Source organism: Bubalus kerabau, chromosome 1 (genome assembly GCF_029407905.1).
Source record: "Bubalus kerabau isolate K-KA32 ecotype Philippines breed swamp buffalo chromosome 1, PCC_UOA_SB_1v2, whole genome shotgun sequence".
NCBI classification, from domain to species: Eukaryota; Metazoa; Chordata; class Mammalia; order Artiodactyla; family Bovidae; genus Bubalus; species Bubalus kerabau.
Window position 1 is genome coordinate 185,403,317 of NC_073624.1, and position 18,792 is coordinate 185,422,108.

Consider the following 18,792-nt stretch of genomic DNA (forward strand, 5'->3'; position numbering starts at 1 on the left):
CAGTGATCTGAATGCCCAGTGTTGGCAGCTGGCTTGGGAACTGCTCTAGAAATGGACAGGAGGCCTGTGACCACGTGGAGTAAGAATGCCTCCTGAGCGTGGCCAAGCCTTGTGCAGAGGCAGTTTAATCCTCATCATAAGTCTCTGAGTTGGATCCTGTTAGATGGACTGAGCAGAATGCAGATGAGAGCAGGATGGGGGCTGGGGAGAAGGGAGGGGCTGGGGAGATGATTTGCATCGACCACTCTGGGGAAGGAGTACCCAGCTGGGGTGGGGGGTTGTGGGTTCACTGTGGCATCTTTGGGGTGTTACTTCTACTCTTCCAGCCAGGGTGCAGCGGCTTAAGATGCTTGAGCATGGAGGGGAGTGGACATCCTCAGTGGTGTGGTTAAAGTGAGGGCTTCAGGGACTTCCCTGGTGGTCCAGTGGTTAAGACTTTGTGCTTGCTATGCAGGGTACACAGGTTTGATCTTTGGTCCAGGAACTTGGATCCCACATTCCAAAAAAAATTTTTTTTTTAATTTTATTTTATTTTTAAACTTTACATAATTGTATTAGTTTTGCCAAACATCAAAATGAATCCGCCACAGGTATACATGTGTTCCCCAACCTGAACCCTCCTCCCCCCTCCCTCCCCATACCATCCCCCCCAAAAAATTTTTTAATTAAAAAATAAAAAATATTAGCACTTCTCTGGTGTCCAGTGGCTAAGACTCTGTGCTTACAATGCAGGGCGCAGGTTCAATCCTTAGGGAACTAGATTCCCACATGCCACGACTGAGTTCTCATGCTGCAACAAAGATCAGAGATCCCGCGTGCTGAAACTAAGACCTGGTGTGGCCAAATAAATAAAACTAAATAAATACCGAAGTGATGGCTTCAGGCTCACACGGGAGAGGAAAGTAACAGGGCCCATGCTTACCTTGCTCCCACCCCATCCCCAGGCACCCGGTGATGGGCTGCTGCCTCCCTTAAGGGCGCCCTGCGAGTGTGAGTTCACTAGGGCTGCCCCAACAAAGCACAGGCCAGGACTTAAGCAACAGACACTCACTTCCTCAGTCCTGCAGGCAGGAAGTCCAAGGTCAAGGTCGGCTTCATTCTGAGCCCTCTCTCCTTAGCTTGCAGATGGCCATCTTCTCCCCGCATCCTTAACGTGGCCTTCCCTCAGTGTCCCTGATTTCCCCACCATAAAAGGACACCAGTCAAACTGGGTTAGACTCATTTTTAACTCTTAATTCCTCTTTAAAGGTCCTAAAGCCAAAGACTTAGGTAAAGGCTTCAATGTACGGATTTTGGGGAGGACAGTTCAGCCTGGGGAGCATGTGATTCTGCCATACCCACCCTGGGTGTGGGCGGGAGCTCAGGTGGCCCTCATCACACACCGACACTGCCCAGTCTTCCACAGGTCATGGGAATTCTGGGGTCTGGACTCCCCATTTTCTGGTGGATAAAGCAGACCTGGAGCTCCAGTGGGAAGATGGGGAGCCGGGCCTCAGGAGCTCAGCCTCAGAGGCTGGCCAGTGGGGCGGGGATGGGGGGGGCTGGTCATCTCCCCAGACCAGCCCCCGCTTCCCCCCAGGAGTAGGGGTTTTCCTGGGCTCACCCCCAAGGACGTCCCCCTGAACACGTTTGCCTCCCCCTCCTCCACTTCTCCAAGCCGTTGTGCTGATGCACTGGGGCTTTCTTTACCCAGGTCCCCACAGCCCTCTCCCCTCACAACCTCTGGTCCTTTCCCCCAGAAGCACAGTCACTAGGCCTGTTCCAGCACAGGGTCTGGTTAAGTGAAAGTGAGAGTCACTCAGCCATGTCCAGCTCTTTGCTACCCCATGGACTATACAGTCCGTGGAATTCTCCAGGCCAGAATACTGGAGTGGATAACCTTTCCCTTCTCCAAGGGATCTTCCCAACCCAGCGATCAAACCCAGGTCTCCTGCATTGCAGGTGGATTCTTTACCAGCTGAGCCACAAGCAGTTGGCAAATGCGAGCCCTGCCACCCCTCCCTCATCTCCAGCACCCAGTAGGTGTCAAAGTTCTGCTGACCTAGTGAACCAGCAGCCAACCTCTCTCTCGAGGGTCCACTGCAGTAAGACACTAGCCCAGGATTACCATATCTTGGCAGAACCCACCCTGTCCCCATCCCCCCACCATCAGGCCACCCAAGCTGGGTCCTCTCCTCAGTGTGTGAGATGGGCACCCACTCCTGCCCTGACCCAAGGAGGACCTGTCAGACTCCAGGGGCCCGTAGTTAAGGGATGTCACCAACCTGAGCACAGTGGGGCGTGGGGGTGGCAATAAGGAGCTGGAGGGCACACCCAGCCCCAACTCACCCCTCCTGTCAAAAGCCCCATCACCTCCTGTCTGCTATCCCATGGGTGAACCGGCTCATTCCCCACCCGGTGACCGATCCAGCGACCTCAGCACACTGCCCACCTCCCTGCCCTTCCTGGTGCGGCAGGGACCAGAGGCCTGAGCAGATCGGGGCTGGGGTGGAGGGTGGGGAGTGAGGGGTGGGGAGGAAGCACTGCTCCCCAGCTGTGTGTCCCTCTCACCCCCAGGGCCTCACATTCCAGAGGTAGGAGTGTTCAACCCTCACATGGGCTTCCAATCCAGGGCGGGCCAAGGGTCAGGAGGAACCAGAAACTGCTTTTTCCTAGAAAGGTGGGGCAGGGGTAGACAGGCCAAAGGTTGCTGAATAGAAACCCTCCATCAGGAGAGAAGGGGAGAAGCTCCTCTGGGTCTGGATAGATAGGACCAGAAAGTGGCCACAGCAGGGCTCCTCCCTGACATTGGGGCCAGAGGATTCTTCCTGTTGGAGACAGGACCAGGCCTTGTAGGATCTGTAGCAGCATTTCTGCCTCCTCAGCCTCCCTCCCGCCGCCACAACTGTGACAATCTCTTCTCTCTCCAGACTTGGGCAGGTGGCCTCTCCACTGGCTTTCTATGCTCATGTTAAGGGCCCTCAGGTCACATCTGGGTCAGGTATTCAGGGAGCCTGCTGTTTTATGTGTCTGGTTCCCTCTGCCTGTTGTTCTCTGTTCCCCCATCCACCCTCCCTTCCTGCCGCCTTCCAGACCTGAGCCTGATCTCGGGTGACCTCAGCCTGCAGCGGCTTGAAGCAGGATTTCAGTTCCCAGCCAGAGAATGAAGTCTGGCTGCAGCAGTGAGAGCACTGAATCCTAGCCACCAGACCACCAGGGACCAGTGGCCAGTGACCAAGCCCCTGGCCCGTCAGCTGTGCAGAAATGAATTTTCACATAGAGACAGAAAGGAGTGAAACAAGTGAAGTGCTTATTAGGAGGAAAAAGGGATACGTGTGGAGAGACACACGAGTGGGCTTGGAGAGACTCACGCCCTTGTGGTAATTTGAATCACTTTTATAGGGCATTCTCCTGGGTTTCCTCTGGCCAGTCATCTTGCTTTGTCTGGTTCTGAGCCCGTATTGGGTGATCTCAGTGTCCTCCTGTGTGTGTGTGCACATCTCTTAGCCAAGATAGATTCCAGAAAAGAGGCCTATGGGTAAGCTGACATCACTTACTACGAAGTGGTGCCCTCTCTCTTTTGACATCCAAGGAGCCATTTTGCGCATGCATAGTTGGGAAGGTCTCCTTGACTTTGAACATGAGGAATGTGTGGTCTTTTATTTGGACAGGGCCCACCTTCTCTCTTGCTTCTGCTATTCTGGAGTTTCAGTCCACAGAGGACAAACTCTGGCTGCTCAGCCTGGGGCCCATCTGTCTCCTGCCGCAAGTCTGCACATCACTTCCTCTGAGGAGTGTTCCCTACCCTCCCTTAGGAGTTTGCCCCCCATGAGTGCTGTGGGAGGCAACAGAATTCCCTTCCCCCAGGATGTCATTGCCCAGAACCTAGGGATACATGGTACTGCACAGCAAGGGGACTCTGCAGGTTGATCAAGTTGAGGCTCTGGACATGAGAGGTGATCCTGGACTATCAGGATGGGCCAGCGTTAATCACAGGGATTCTTATGAAAGGGAGGCAGAAGGGTCCAGGTCAGAGAAGGAGATGTGATGACAGAAACAGAGGTCAGAGACAGGTTAGAAGAGGCCACACTGCTGGGTTTGAAGATGGAGGAAGGGGCCACAAGCCAAGGGATGCAGGTGGCTGTGAGAAACTTGGAAAAGGCCTGGGAACTGATTCTCCATGAGAGCCTTCTAGAAGGAACTGCCCTGTCAACACTTTGATTCCAGGACTTCCACCCCCGCTGTGACTTAGGAAAATACTGGGAGTCAAGGCTATGGTGGACCAGACCTCAGGCTTAGAACACTGGGGTGGAGAAACAGACACAATGACCAGTTTTTCTCCACAAATTAAGAAAGTTATGCACATAAAGCCACCAAAGTCACAATCTTTGCTTCTCGTAGCTGACTTAGACAGGCTTCCCATGTTCTCCAACATGTCCTTGGCCAATTCTTTTCCCTTTTCGCTAGGAGAAGACTTTTCTGATTTTTACAGCCAACCTCAAAGGGAAACAGTATGGACCTACCAGAAGCCGAAGATATTAAGAAGAGGTGGCAAGAATATACAGAAGAACTATACAAAAAAGATCTTAATGGCCCAGATAACCATGATAGTATGATCACACCTAGAGCCAGATATTCTGGAATGTGAAGTCAAGTGGGCCTTAGGAAGCATCACTATGAACAAAGCTAGTGGAGGTGATGGAATTCCAGTTGAGCTATTTCAAATCCTAAAAGATGATGCTATTAAAGTAGTGCACTCAATATGTCAGCAAATTTGGAAAACTCAGCAGTGGCCACAGGACTGGAAAAGGTCAGTTTTCATTCCAATCCAAAGAAAGGCAATGCCAAAGAATGTTCAAACTACAGCACAATTGCACTCATCTCACATGCTAGCAAGTTCAGTTCAGTTAGGTCGCTCAGTTGTGTCTGACTCTTTGCAACCCCATGGACTGCAGTATGCCAGGCTTTCCTGTCCATCACCAACTCCAGGAGCTTACTCAAACTCATGTCCATTGAGTTTGTGATGCCATCCAACCATCTCATCCTCTGTTGTCCCCTTCTCCTCCTGCCTTCAATCTTACCCAGCATCAGGGTCTTTTCCAGTGAGTCAGTTCTTTCGTATCAGGTGGCCAAAGGATTGGAGTTTCAGCTTCAGCATCAGTCCTTCCAATGACTATTCAGGACTAATTTCCTTTAAGTTGGACTGGTTGGATCTCCTTGCTGTCCAAGGGACTTTGAAGAGTCTTCTCCAACGCCACAGTTCAAAAGCATCAATTCTTTGGCGCTCAGCTTCCTTTATGGTCCAACTCTCACCTCCATACATGACTACTGGAGAAACTATAGCTTTGACTAGATGGACCTTTGTTGGCAAAGTAATGTCTCTGCTTTTTAATGTGCTGTCTAGGTTGGTCATAACTTTTCTTCCAAGGAGCAAGCATCTTTTAATCTCATGGCTGCATTCACCATCTGCAGTGATTTTGGAGCCCCAAAAAATAAAGTCTGTCACTGTTTCCATTGTTTCCCCATCTATTTGCCATGAAGTGATGGGACTAGATGCCATGATCTTAGTTTTCTGAATGTTGAATTTTAAGCCAGCTTTTTCACTCTTTTCTTTCACTTTCATCAAGAGGCTCTTTAGTTCTTTTTCGCTTTCTGCCATAAGGGTGGTGTCATCTGCATATCTGAGATTATTGATATTTCTCCTGGCAATCTTGATTACAGCTTGTGCCTCATCCAGTCCAGCGTTTCTCATGATGTACTCTGCATATAAGTTAAATAAGCAGCGTGACAATATACAGCCTTGAGGTACTCCTTTCCTGAGTTAGAACCAATCTGTTGTTCCATGTCCAGTTCTAACTGTTGCTTCTTGACCTGCATACAGATTTCTCAGGAGGCAGGTCAGGTGGTCTGCTCATCTCTTTAAGAATTTTCCACAGTTTGTTGTGATCCACACAGTCAAAGGCTTTGGCATAGTCAATAAAGCTGAAGTAGATACTTTTCTGGAACTTTCTCGCTTTTTTGATGATCCATCAGATGTTGCTAGCAAAGTAATGCTCAAAATTCTCCAAGCCAGGCTTCAACAGTACATGACCCGAGAACTTCCAGATGTTCAAGCTGGATTTAGAAAAGGCAGAGGAAGTTGCCAACATCTGCTGGATCATAGAAAAAGCAAGAGTTCCAGAAAAACATCTACTTCAGCTTTATTGACTATGCCAAAGCCTTTGACTGTGTGGATCACAACAAACCATGAAAAATTCTTAAAGAGATGGGAATACCAGACCACCTTACCTGCCTCCTGAGAAATCTGTATGCAGGTCAAGAAGCAATAGTTAGAACTGGACATGGAACAACAGACTGGTTCCAAATTGGGAAAGGAGTACTTCAAGGCTGTATATTGTCACACTGCTTATTCAACTTATATGCAGAGTACATCATGCAAAATGCTGGACTGGATAAGGCACAAGCTGGAATCAAGATTGCCAGGAGAAATATCAATAACCTCACATATGCAGATGACACCACCCTTATGGCGGAAAGCAAAGAAGAACTAAAGAGCCTCTTGATGAAAGTGAAAGAGAGGAGTGAAAAAGCTGGCTTAAAATTCAACATAAAAAAAAACGAAGATCATGGCATCTGATCCTATTACTTCATGGCAAATAGATGGGGAAAAAATCGAAACAGTGACAGACTATTTTCTTGGACTCCAAAATCACTGCAGATGGTGACTGCAGCCATGAAATTAAAAGACACTTGCCCCTTGCAAGAAAAGCTATGACCAACCTAGGCAGTATATTAAAAAGCAGAGACAAAGGTCAAGGAGCCACTGTGTACTTTGCTGACAAAGGTCTGTCTAGTCAAAGCTATGGTTTTTTTCCAGTAGTCATGTATGGATATGAGAGTTGGACTATAAAGAAAGCTGAGCTCTGAAGAATTGATGCTTTTGAACTGAAGTGTTGGAGAAGACTCTTGAGAGTCCCTTGGACAGCAAGGAGGTCCAACCAGTCAATCTTAGAGGAAATCAGTCCTGAGTAGTCACTGGAAGGACTGATGCTGAAGCTGAAACTCCAATCCTTTGGCCACCTGATTCGAAGAACTGACTCATTGGAAAAGACCCTGATGCTGGGAAAGATTGAAGGCCGGAGGAGAAGGGGAAAACAGGGGATGAGATGGTTGGATGGCATTAACTGATTCAATGGACATGATTTTGAGTAAGCTCCTGGAGTTGGTGATGGACAGGGTAGCCTGGTGTGCTGCAGTCTATGGGGTTGCAAAGAGTCTGAGATGACTGAGCGAGTGAACTTACTTACTTCAAAGGGAAAATGAGTCTTGAGTTGCAGAAGTTCACAGCCAAACAGATATATGATCTTTAAGGCACCTCAAAGCCTTCTGTCAGCAGCTAGAATCCCAACATAGGGTTTGTGTGGCCTCAGCCCCTCTCCAAGAGGGACCAGGGCTGAAAACTTGGGAAAACACTCTTGACGCAGCAATGATGATCGACACAAAATGGGTTGTGTCTCTGAAGCCAAAGGAGGTGACAGTCTTAGGGGAGAGGTGGCAAGGGGCCAAGAGTGAGGGGCCACTGTTAGGCTTCAGTGGGAGCCAGGGCAGGAGTCCAAAAGTGGGAGGTGATGGGGGACAGTGAGGCAGGAGAGTAGAGACACCAGAGAGACTTGAAGGCTGTCCTTGGCATTCATCCACTGCCAAAAAGGAGTGGCTGTGAAGCAGGCAAGAGGGGATGACAGGTGATGAGAGGAGAGAGGTGATGAGCATACTCATCGTGGGTTTTATTTTCTGTGTTTTATAATGTTTTGACATCTGCCAGCCTTGCTGATCTGGGACAGACTGCCCTTACAGAAATCCCTAGAGATAGCAGGTAACGGAGCGAGCCTTTCCAATGCAGGGCAACCAATCCAGAGCTCAGACTCCAGGCAACTCTGTTGTCAGGCTCTCACACTCCTGGGAAGCAAAATCCCCCTGCCCTAGTTCCCCCAGGGAGAGGTATTATACCAGCCAACTGGGGAGAGCCACTCTGCCCCTGGGGCCAGCCGAGAGTGTTCAAACTGGCCAGTCCCAAATCTCTTACCCTGCCTGGCCTGGCCTTCCCCAGGGAAGGCCCTGCTTTCTCCTTGCTCCTTCTGTCTCCCTACTGACTCTGGTGCTTCCCCAAGTTTCCCCGCATGGTGTGTTATGCCCCCTCCTCTTGGGATCTATGAGCAGCAAACTGTCTTTATCACAATTTTATTTTTATTTTTTTCACTCTCACAATTTTTGAAAATATTAATCAGCTTTTGGTTGTGCTGGGTCTTTGATGCTATGCACGGGCTTTCTTTGGTTGCAGCAAGCAGGGGCTTCTCATTGCTGTGGCTTCTCTTGTGCAGAGCATGGGCTCTAGGCACACGGGCTTCAGTAATTACCACTCACGGGCTCTAGAGCACAGGCTCAGTAGTTGTAGCACGTGGGCTTAGTTGCTTCTCAACATGTCAGATCTTCCCAGACTAGGGATGGAACCTGTGTCCCCTACATTGGCAGGCAGATTCTTAACTACTGGACCACCAGGGAAGTCCCCATTATTGTGATTTCTGTGGGAAGGGTTGAGTGAGGCTGGGTAAGCAGGCTTAGGACTTGCTAGTGTGAATCATTTCAGCAGGCTCTGGGACTAGAGCCTGTCCCTAGTTGTCTACTGCCTGGCCCTGGGGCGACCCGGGCTGGAGAATAGTGACCCTGAGTGTGGGAGCCTGATAGAAGAGGGAGTTAGGGTATGGGCTCTGGACTGGCTGGTTTACATATGAAAGGTGCCCTTGAAAGGAGGCCATTTACTATCTCTGGGAATCTGCTAGCCCTAGGAGGGGTAGTACCTTCAGGATCAGCAAGTCCCCAGCTGTCAAAACATCAGAATAAAAAAGACATGCTGGGAGCCTAGAGGTTTTTAAAGCAGTGAAATATTCAGTATAACACCATGATGGTGGATAAACGTCATTATACATTTTGTCCAGACATGTAGAATGTACAAGGGCTTCCCTGGTGGCGCTCATGGTAAAGAATCCGCCTGCCAATGCAGGAGGTGCAGGTTTGTTCCCTTTTTCAGGAAGATCCCCTGGAGGAGGGCATGGCAACCCATTCTACTATTCTTGCCTGGAAAATCCCATGGACAGAGGAGCCTGGTGGGCTGCAGTCATGAGACCGCAAAGAGTCAGGCACGACTGGAGTGACTGAGCACATGGAATGTACAACAGCAGGCGTGAACCCGAATGCAGACCCTGGACTTCGGACGATAGCGATTGGTCAGTGTAGGTCCATTGGCAGTAACAAACATGCCCCTGAGATGCAGGCTGTTGATAATGTGGGGCTGGGCATGGATGGGAAATCTCTGTACCTTCTCTCCAATTTTGCTGGGAAAATTAAACTGCCCTTAAAAAGTCAATAGAAAATGAAAGAAAAGAAACAGTGTAAAATTTTGAATTGACCGTGATCTGTGGCTGGAAATGCACTGTCCAGTAAGACGACACCAGCCACATGTGGCTATTCAGCGCTTACAGTGTACTGACACTTTTCCATAAGCCATGTCTTGAACACTTCCTATGCAAAAAAGGGAAAATATCTCATAAATAATTTTTTGATTGCATGTTGAAATGATATTATCTTGGCTTCTTGTTGTTGTTTAGTCGTTAAGTCATGTCTCTTTTGCAACCCCATGAACTGTAGCCCGCCCAGCTCCTTCTGTCCATGGGATTTCCCCAGGCAGGAATACTGGAGTGGGTTGCCATTTCCTCCTCCAGGGGATCTCTCCAACCCAGAGATCAAACCTGTGTCTCCTGCATTGGCAGGCAGATTCTTTACCACTGAGCCACCAGGGAAGCCCATTATCTTGGATAGATAGGGTTAAACAAAATACATTATTAAAAAAACATGCATAATACAGTTCCCAAAAAGTACATGTGGCATGAAGGAGTCAGACCTCAACTTGGAATCTGGCTGCCACTTACTTGGCCAGGTAACAACCTCTCCAGACCTCAGATGATTGTTTTTTCTCCTGTCCAGTGGGGATAAATATTAATCCCATTGCATTTGCTGTCACCTCAAGTCACTCTCTTTAGAGGAGCCCAACCCATCCCCGGCATCTTCCTGCCACCTCCAGATTTGAAGCAGTGATGCTTGTCTCCAAGGATCTTGCTTCATAACTTGCTACCTGTCTGTTCTGCACTGCTTACCTAGGGCACCCAGCCTAGTGCCTGGCATACAGTAGGTGTTCGCCACCTGTTTGTTGAATGAATAACAAATGGCCCCAAACAGGTGCTTGATGAGGATCAGTGACATCGCCGTCCCCCTTCCTGGCTGGGAGACATCTGCTTGCTCACTCCAGTCACCCCTGGGAATGTGGCTGGTATGTAACAGGTGCCCAGAGACCTGTGTGGAAGGGCTGAGTGGAGCTCAGCATCCTCAAAGTAAAAATTGCTCATATGTGTCCAACTCTGTGACCCCATAGAATTCTCCAGGCCAGAATACTGGAGTGGGTAGCCTTTCCCTTCCAATGCAGGCAGATTCTTTACCAGCTGAGCCACAAGGGAAGCCCAAGAATATTGGAGTAGGTAGCCTATCCCTTCTCCAGCGGATCTTCCCTACCCAGGAATCGAACTGGGGTCTCCTGCATTGCAGGAAGTTTCTTTACCAACTGAGCTATCAGGGAAGCCCCAGCATCTTCAAAGAGGGACTCATACCCCTATGGGACCCTCTCCTCAGGACCCACCGCCCTCCCACCCCGCATCACCCTTGCCCCAGCTGCCCCAGCCCCCACATGTTCAGTAGGTGTAGGAGAAACACAAGGACTGAGGCCACGACCAGTGGTGGTAGCCTGAGTACCCTGCCCAGGTCCCCGGGAACACAGAGGCAGCTGGTCAGTCTGGGGAGGGAAGCCCTTCAAATCTGACTTTTCAGGAGGCAGGCCAACCACATGGGGAACACAGTAAAATGGGTCACACAAGGAACTAAGTCCCTGAAAGTCAGGCCAGAGGCTTGCAAGCCATCCTTAAAACAAACAAACAAAAAAAAAACAGCACTTTTCCTTCCTTCCTCCAGTTGCCTGGCAACCACTGTACATCTGGACCAGAGTGAGAGGCAGCTGGGTACAACCGGAGCCCAGGCCTGGCAGACAGGATACCCGGGGTCTGGTGTGTGGAGTCAGGATGGTGGGGTGGGGGTTGGGGACGGCATCCCAGCGGCTTCTCTCAGAGGCCACCTGAACCAGGACCCGGGGGCACCAGAGGTTCAGGAGGCAGGCAGCATGGGGAGTTGGAGGTGGAGGTGTGATGCAAAGGCAACTGCAGGAGGCCCTCCACCCAGGATCCTTCCTGATGAGCCCCAGGCCTCTGCTCAGTGGCCTTCCTCCATTAGGAGATGGCCCCCTTTCCTTCACAGTATTTAAGAAATAAAAGTCGGATTTTCCTGGCCAAAGAATAAAAAATAAAAAGGGTGAAAAAGGGTCTCTCAGAGCCTCAGGCTCCTCTGTAAAATTGGTCAACTGTTAGGAGCACCTGGGAGGTCTTCCAGCAGAGAAATGAGAGTGAGCTGGGTATCCAGACCCCCCAGAGGAGTTCATCCCAAAGGCAGTGGTTGGTATTTCCCTTCACCCAGCCACCTGGCTGCCCCATTCTGCAGTCCGGCCATCCGAGAGGTGCGCTGAGCTGTGCCCCTGCCCCCTACCGCTCACCCTGCACTGCATCCTGTCCTGCGAACCCTGGGGTGTGGTCAGTCCCTGAATTTGGCTCAGCTGCAGGCTGGCGGTGACTCACAACGGCCTCATGCTCAGAGCTGGGGACTGGGGAGCAGGAGGCGGCTTTGTCCTCTGCGCTGTGTTCACACATGCAGAGAAGAGGGTCCCCTCGCTAGGGACAGTTTACCCTGACCACCTCCAGGAGCTGCGGGAACACAGGCCTCCCCTTTCTCAGCCGAGCCCTGACCGTGGAGGTCTGGCCCCACAATCAGCAACTGCGATCCTCGAAACTCCAGGTCTCCACCCAGGAGCCTTAGTCCTGAAGCATCTTGTCCGCCGCTCAGACACTTGAGTGCAAAAACTGCCTGCCCTGCGCGCTGGTTCCTCAGACCCCTTGCTCCCTTTTAAGGCTGCTGGTGGGACCAACTGTGAGCGGCGGGGAGGTGGGCTTGCTCACGGGGAACCTCCGCCCCTACTGAGTAACGCCACGTCTTGGCCGCTGCCCGCCGACCGGGCAGGCAGGGACGATAGGTCTTAGCGGGGAGGCTGGCCCCGGCCCGCCACGCCGCGTCCCCAAGCTCGCAGCCACGCGGAACCGCGTCCTGGACCAGCCTCACCTACCCCGGGAGCGGCCACCGCCACCGGCGCGGGACCGCTGGTCTCCGGGCCTGTGAGTCCGTAAGCACCGCCCTGGTCTCAGCCCCAATCAGAAAGCCCCGCCCCGGCGCTCAGTGTGCAAATCAAGGCCCGGCTGCACCAAGCCCCACCCATTTAGCCACCCGACCGGGCCCAGGGAGTTGGTGAGGCGCCCCGCCAGGGTCTCCTGGTGGAGCTGGAGAGATGAGAAAGGGGTAGAGAGTGTCATAAATGCTCCGAACGGTCTATATAGTTAAGGAAGTCGACAATAAAAGGTTACAGACGATCAGCTGTGAGGTTTCTGCAGAGTCCCCTTCCCCACTACCTGCCGCTCCTCAACCCCCACGGCCCCCACCCTCACCCCCCTGTTCCGGGTGGACCACGCTGACCCTGGAAAAAAAGAATCTCCTAGGTGAGTGCCTGCTGGCGTGGTTTCCTGGAGCTCCCAATTTTCTTCCAAAATAACATTATTGTGGTCCTTATTCTCAAGATAATATTCGGGGAAACTCAAGTTGCATATATTGCACTGTTAAAGATTATATATATATATATATAGAGAGAGAGAGAGACAGAGACAGAGATGTGGAGAGAGAGAAGTCATTGTGGCTAATACATGAGTTAACCTCAATTTTATTATTATTTTTAGGCCATGGCACTCACCTTGAGGGGATCTGAGATTCCTCACCAAGGATCGAACCCCAGGTCCCCTGCATTGAGAGCTGGAGTCTTAACCACTGGACCACCAGGGAAGTCCCCCTGTTAACTTAAATTTGATGCTAACTAAAAAAGCCTGTTTGTGGCTTATCAACCTACATTGTACATCTGCTTTACTTATTAAAGAAGAGGACGCACTGACCAGAAGTCAAGGATGTCCATGTTCAAAATAAAGATTAAAGTCCTTGCTGGGATGCCAGTGCTGGTCCTCCTCTGATAATAAGACTTACTTCACAGGTGCCAAGGTCATACTGACTCGCCTCAAACGTCGTCTGTTCTGAGACCTTGAAGAAATGTCTCCCTGACTTGTTTGACATTCTTTGTTCTGACAAGACACAAAACTACGCTGAAAACCCTGCTTCTTTGGAGCAGTTTCACAGAGTAATCTGGAAAGCAGGCTTCTGGGCTAGCCCTCAGTCTGGCTCAAAACTCTTTTCTTTTTTTGATTATCGTTTTTTATTATTATTTTTTTGCATGAGACATTACCTATTGAAAGTGTACCATTCCATGCTGTTTACTATATTCACAGAGTCCCTCCACCACCACCACCATCTAATTTCAGAGCAAAAAGAAATCTATACCATTCCTTTCAACCTCATCCCCATTCTCCCCTCCTCCCAGCCTATGGCGACAGCTGATTTTACTTTCTGTTTCTGTGGGTTTGCCTGTTCTCAAAAAACAGGGTTTTTCTGTGACACAATAAGTCACCCCACTGTATGGAAGAAGAGAAAAATGGGATAAAGTCAAGGCCCCATGGGCACAGGTGGCTGGGGAGTGGGGAGAAGAGATGAAGGCTCTCCCCTGCTCTAGGCAGCCTGAGTCCTGCCTGTGGGAAGCCAGGGTCCACCTTGAGGTTCAGCAAGAAAGGAGCCAGGAGAATGAGGAGAAAAGGCCCTTCAGGGAGAAAGCCGGGGTGCTGGCTAAGGGGCCTGGAGGGGGAGAAGGTGAACCTTCAGGGGGGCTGGCCAAGGTCAAGGCTGAGTCTGTCCACCTGCACCTGTCCACCTCTCACCCCCATCCAAGCAGTTAGTTGAAGGTATCATTTCCTGTCCAGTTCTTTGATTTGGATCCTTTTGCCCCTGGCCCCCAACTTCTGCCAAGTGCATCATGACATTGGAGAGAAGAGCTAGAAAAAATGGAGAGAAGAGAGGAGGACAAGGCTGGAGGGAGAAGCCAGGAGGTGGAGTGGGAGGGGAGGCAGGGAGGAGGAGGGAGGGCGGAGCCACAGGGTGGGGTTCCATCTATAAAGGGTGAAGCCTGCTGGCCTGGCAGGCAGGAGAGCTCAGGTCCACTCCAGCAGGCGCCAGCTCCAGGGACACCATAGGCTTTGGTGAGTCCTCCCCAAGATCAGCAGCAGGTCCCTGCAGCACTTGTCCCCATCCCATGCCACCTGCCTCCCTTGCAGGGGGCCCTGGCTTGAGATGGGGGTGCTCCTGGTGCCTGTCGCTGTCCATGTTGGGTCCTCATCATCCACCCACCTGCTCTCCCCAGTTAATCCTCAAGGTAGGTGCCAGAAGGGGAGGACCAGCCTGCACTATGAATCCGTGGCTCCTGGTCTGCCTGGTGGCCTGCTTCGCAGTTGCCTGGGCTCCCACTGTCCACGCTCAAGGTACTGCCTCAGTTCATCCCTCCCCCCTCCTCTGGAGTCCCATCTCCCCATCTTTCCTTTGCCTCCCGCTACCAATGTGCTTCTCCCCTCCTCCAGAAACCTCCCCTGATCCCACCAGCACTGAATCCATTCTCTGATGGACAGCTCCCCCACCAGGCATGCAAAAACGCCCACGATTTGTGCAGCTCCTTGGAGGTGATGGTCCTCAGCCTCTCCTTCCAGAGCCTCTGGGTGCCTCCCCCACAGTCCATGACCCAAGGCATCCCTCCAAACTCCAGCCAGCCCAGGAACTATGGGGAACAGACGGCTCCATGGCTGCTTACCACCCAGGACACATTGCAGTGACCTGAGCCTGCAAAGGGGGTGTTGAGATCAGAGCCTGGTAGCCCAGTAAAAATGGGTCTCCATCTTGGCTTCCCCCACCCAGGCTACCTGTGTGGTCTGGCCTTTATGAACCCCAGTTTTTTCATCTGCCAAGTGAGGTTCCAAATTCCCACTGCAGAGATGGGACATGAGGATCCAATTGGATACTCCTGGCCCAGTGCCTGGCAGCTACTATGATAACCATTACTGCTATTAACGGGGAATTCCTCTCCTCCTCTCCCGAGATTAGGCACTTGATATTGGGGACCAAAGTTCATTCCGGATGCCCCCCCACCCAGTGTCCCTCAGCTCTGCCACTGTTTTCTCCATCCCTGTGGGCCTGAGGAGGCAGCTGAGCCCCAGCAGGTAGCCAAGCAGAACCTCTGGCAAGTGGAAGCCCCATGGCCCCACCCACCTGCCCCACCTGCCCCTCATAGGTCTGAGAGGCCCTAGCCCTGCCCCAGCAGACCTTAGCCTTTGCCCAGGATGGGGCTGGGCCTCATTCTCATTGTCCTCTAATAAGAGGCCCATTTCAGGAGCCAGGCCCAACCTGGGCCCTTTGATCCTGCGGGCAGAGTTGCCCCCCAGCCCCAGGGAGCTTCCTGCCTGGCACTGCAACACCGTCCATCTGACTCCACTGCTCCTTGCTTTCTGGGTCAAGGTGGGGATAGAGGGAGCCTTCAAGTCCTCCCTGAGCCCCTCCCAGAAGTCAGATGTGGCCCCTGGAGGCAAGGATTGGCAGAGGGATGGATCCCAGAGGAACTTGAAGGCCCAGCACTGTCTCCATATTAATTCATCCTTTGCTCATCCCACCCTCTCATCCTCCCTGATACTTCTGGCACCAGGTTGGCACCTCCACCTCCAACCACGCCCCCTCCTCTTCTCAGGGCATTGCACCCACTCCTTGCCCTCTGCACTGGAGCAGGAGTGGAAATGGCCTTGGTCGATTTATTTCGTGGTCTTGGACCCTTCCCAGCTGGGGCCTGCGGGGCCTTCTCCAACTCCTGCCAGCTGTCCCTTTGTCAAGGGCCAAAGATAAGCCCAGCGGCCACCTCACTGTCTATGCTGTCCCTGGGCCTCCACAGTGCCTAGAAGGGTTGCAGTGTGTGTGCGCCGATAACTACGTCTGTGGGCATCCCTGCAGACTGCATGTGCGGCCGCACACCTCAATGGGGGCATCCCTGCAGGGCACCTGTGAAACCGCAGGGTGCATACGGAGCCGCACATGCACATAGGTGCCATGTCTGTGGATGGCCCTGCAGAGTGCATGCGCCGCCGTACATGCACGTGCTCAGACTTGAGCCTATGGGCGGCTGTGTGGTCGCAGGTGCCTTTGAGGACTGCTGCTTGGCCTACCACCGCCGAGCCAGGCTATCCTTGCTGCGGCATGCCCAGAGTTACCATCGCCAGGACGTGAGTGGGAGCTGCAACCTGCCTGCTGTGATGTGAGTGGGACCGCGGGGGAGTCCGTGGGGGCTGTCATACAACTTTCCTCTCCACTTACATCCTCACCTGGGCATCCCCATCCTTGCAGATTCTTCTTACCCCAGAAAAACAAGATGGTGTGCGGGAGGCCAGGGGCCAGGTGGGTTCAGGCTGGGATGAAGATTTTGGATGCCCGGAAAAAGAGCCGGTTAAAGTACCACCACAGCACCAGGAGAAACTTCCAAGGTGGGTGAGACCCCAGGCCAGCATCTAAGAAGTCCATCCTCCCAGCTGTGGCCCCTGAACTTCTCAACTCTCGAAGGAGGGGACAACAGCCAAGTCTCTGACAGCTGCCTCCACCCCAAAAGAGAGCCAGGGGCGGGTAAGTGGGAGGCTGAAGGAATGTGCAGCGTTTTAAGTCAAGACACTTTCAATAGCTAGAGATGGAAAATTCAAGAAAATAGGAAACTCATTGGCTCAAATAACCAGCCAACATGAGGCTTCAGGTTTGGGTGGATCCAGGTGCTCAAAAGGTATAGGTGGCACTCTTTTTCTATTTCTCTTGCCTTCTGACAGTCCCTCACTCTGGGGTGAGGAAATTGAGCTCTGGAACCTCAACACTTCCATTGTCAAGGTTTAGCGGCCCCACCAGAAACAGCAAGAAGAAAACTCCTCTCCTGTCAACTGCTAATCCAGGTTGACTCTTGGTCACACGATCACCCCTCCCCTCGCACCTCCGTCCAGCCCCAACTCCACCCCATCACTGCTGTGAGGAATGAGGGGTCTCTGATCAGCCTCACAGGTTCACATGGGCGGGTCCTAGGGGGCTGATCATTACCCTACCCTGTCCAGAGGGGCTTCAGCAGGGTAATGAAATGCCAGGCATGTGAACCAAAAGCTGCAGGGCCCCCCTCACTCCACTCCAGTCCTCCTCGCCTGCCAACACCTCTGATCCCTTCAGCAGGACCGTGAGCCCACACCACTCCAGGATCTACCCACACAAGATGGGCTGCACCTCTCTGCCACAATCGTCACTCTGCAGCCTTGACTGCCCCAGCCCCTCTATCCTTCAGGGCAAATCTCAACCCCCATACCTGAGGCTGTGCCGGGTCCCTCCTTGTCACCCCTTCCACCTCCTGATCCTCTAGCGACTGGGACCAGGGAGCCCTGTTACTTCAAGCCCCGCACCTGCTCCAGACACGAGTCACACCTGCCTGAGTAACCATTCTCGGAAAGAACCATCACGATCGTTGCCTGCCTGCAGGGACACACCTACCCGCATCCCTCTGGGTCCTTGCAGAGCTTCAGTTCTCCCCAGGACGTGCTTCTAAAACTTTTAAATAAACTGTTGGTAGGACGCCATGCTTGTCTCCGTCAACTTTCATTATGCGGTGCGAACCTCTAGCCTGTGTTGAAACCCACACGATGCCCTCTGACCACAAGATTTGTGCTCTTAGGCTGGGAGGGCCAAGCACTGGTATGAGAGGCTGCAGGTTCTGTGTGAGTCCAGCCTTGTGCTTCCCAGTGGTGGCCTTGAGCACATCACCCTTTCTTCCTTTCTCATCACTGGGGTCAGCATGCTAGCTCTGCCCAGACCCCTGGGCTGTAGTGAGACTGGGTGATGGACAGAGTTCTCTGCATGCTCTGATGGGACCCAGAGGCTCCTGATAAGTCAGGACTGGAATAAGTACAGAGCCCTGTAGCCAGGCACGAGTGACTGTTCTGCAGAAGGCAGAGCCACACACTGGGGTCCTGGGTCTCTCACCCAGACTCGAGCCACCCAACTGTGCAGCCTCCGTTTCCACCATAACTGAGGATGTTCCAGATGAGACCCAAATGCACCATCCCTAGAGGACAATAAGTGGCCAGGGGCCAAGGTGCAGACTTGGCAGAATGTCCCGGTCCCACTACACTGTGTGGGTGCCCGGAGCAGGTTCCACAAACTCCCGAAGCTTTGGTTTCCCAAACAGAGGTGGTAACACTGCCTGCCTCATACATGTTCATGGGGACTAAATATGCTATTGTTTGTTACACATCAAAGTGCCTGCACAAGCTTGACCTTAACATGATGAGTTCATTGAGCTTGGCCATCAAATTCAGGAGATCCAGCCCAACCTGGCATGGTTCCCTGACTTTGAACTCGGTTCTTCTATCTGTACCTTGGTGTTGCCTTGGTCAGCTTGCTTAATCTCTCTTAGCCTCAGTTTTCCTATCTGTAAAATGGGGATGAGAGTAGCAGTATTTATTCCACGGGCGTATAAATGTAACAGGGAAGAACCTTTTGTATCCTATTTCAAGTTAATCAGTTAAGGGATGTTGCCTGTAAGCTTAAATTATACATAATGGCCTATCTTGGGAA

General features: G+C 52.0%; 3 protein-coding genes across 5 annotated transcripts in view; 2 read left to right on the top strand and 1 right to left on the bottom strand.

The window, feature by feature from the left end:
- The window catches only part of TIMM44 (translocase of inner mitochondrial membrane 44), a 369,417-nt gene that overhangs the window by 79,743 nt on the left and 270,882 nt on the right, over nt 1-18,792 (bottom strand). The window lies entirely within an intron of this gene.
- Nucleotides 1-18,792, top strand: part of RPS28 (ribosomal protein S28) — a 239,358-nt gene that overhangs the window by 25,547 nt on the left and 195,019 nt on the right. The gene's annotated exons all lie outside the window — the stretch shown is intronic.
- Nucleotides 14,244-17,795, top strand: CCL25 (C-C motif chemokine ligand 25). 3 transcript variants are annotated; one of them, XM_055545885.1, is made up of 6 exons: nt 14,244-14,366; nt 14,528-14,645; nt 16,336-16,453; nt 16,543-16,679; nt 17,010-17,129; nt 17,582-17,795. In XM_055545885.1, the coding sequence occupies exons 2-6, from the start codon at nt 14,573-14,575 to the stop codon at nt 17,653-17,655; spliced, it is 522 nt and encodes a 173-aa protein (XP_055401860.1). In that variant the 5' UTR covers nt 14,244-14,366; nt 14,528-14,572; the 3' UTR covers nt 17,656-17,795. The 3 variants fall into 3 exon arrangements, with proteins under 3 accessions (XP_055401860.1, XP_055401867.1, XP_055401874.1); XM_055545892.1 differs by having other exon boundaries at nt 14,245-14,366; nt 17,395-17,795; XM_055545899.1 differs by having other exon boundaries at nt 14,245-14,366; nt 17,398-17,795.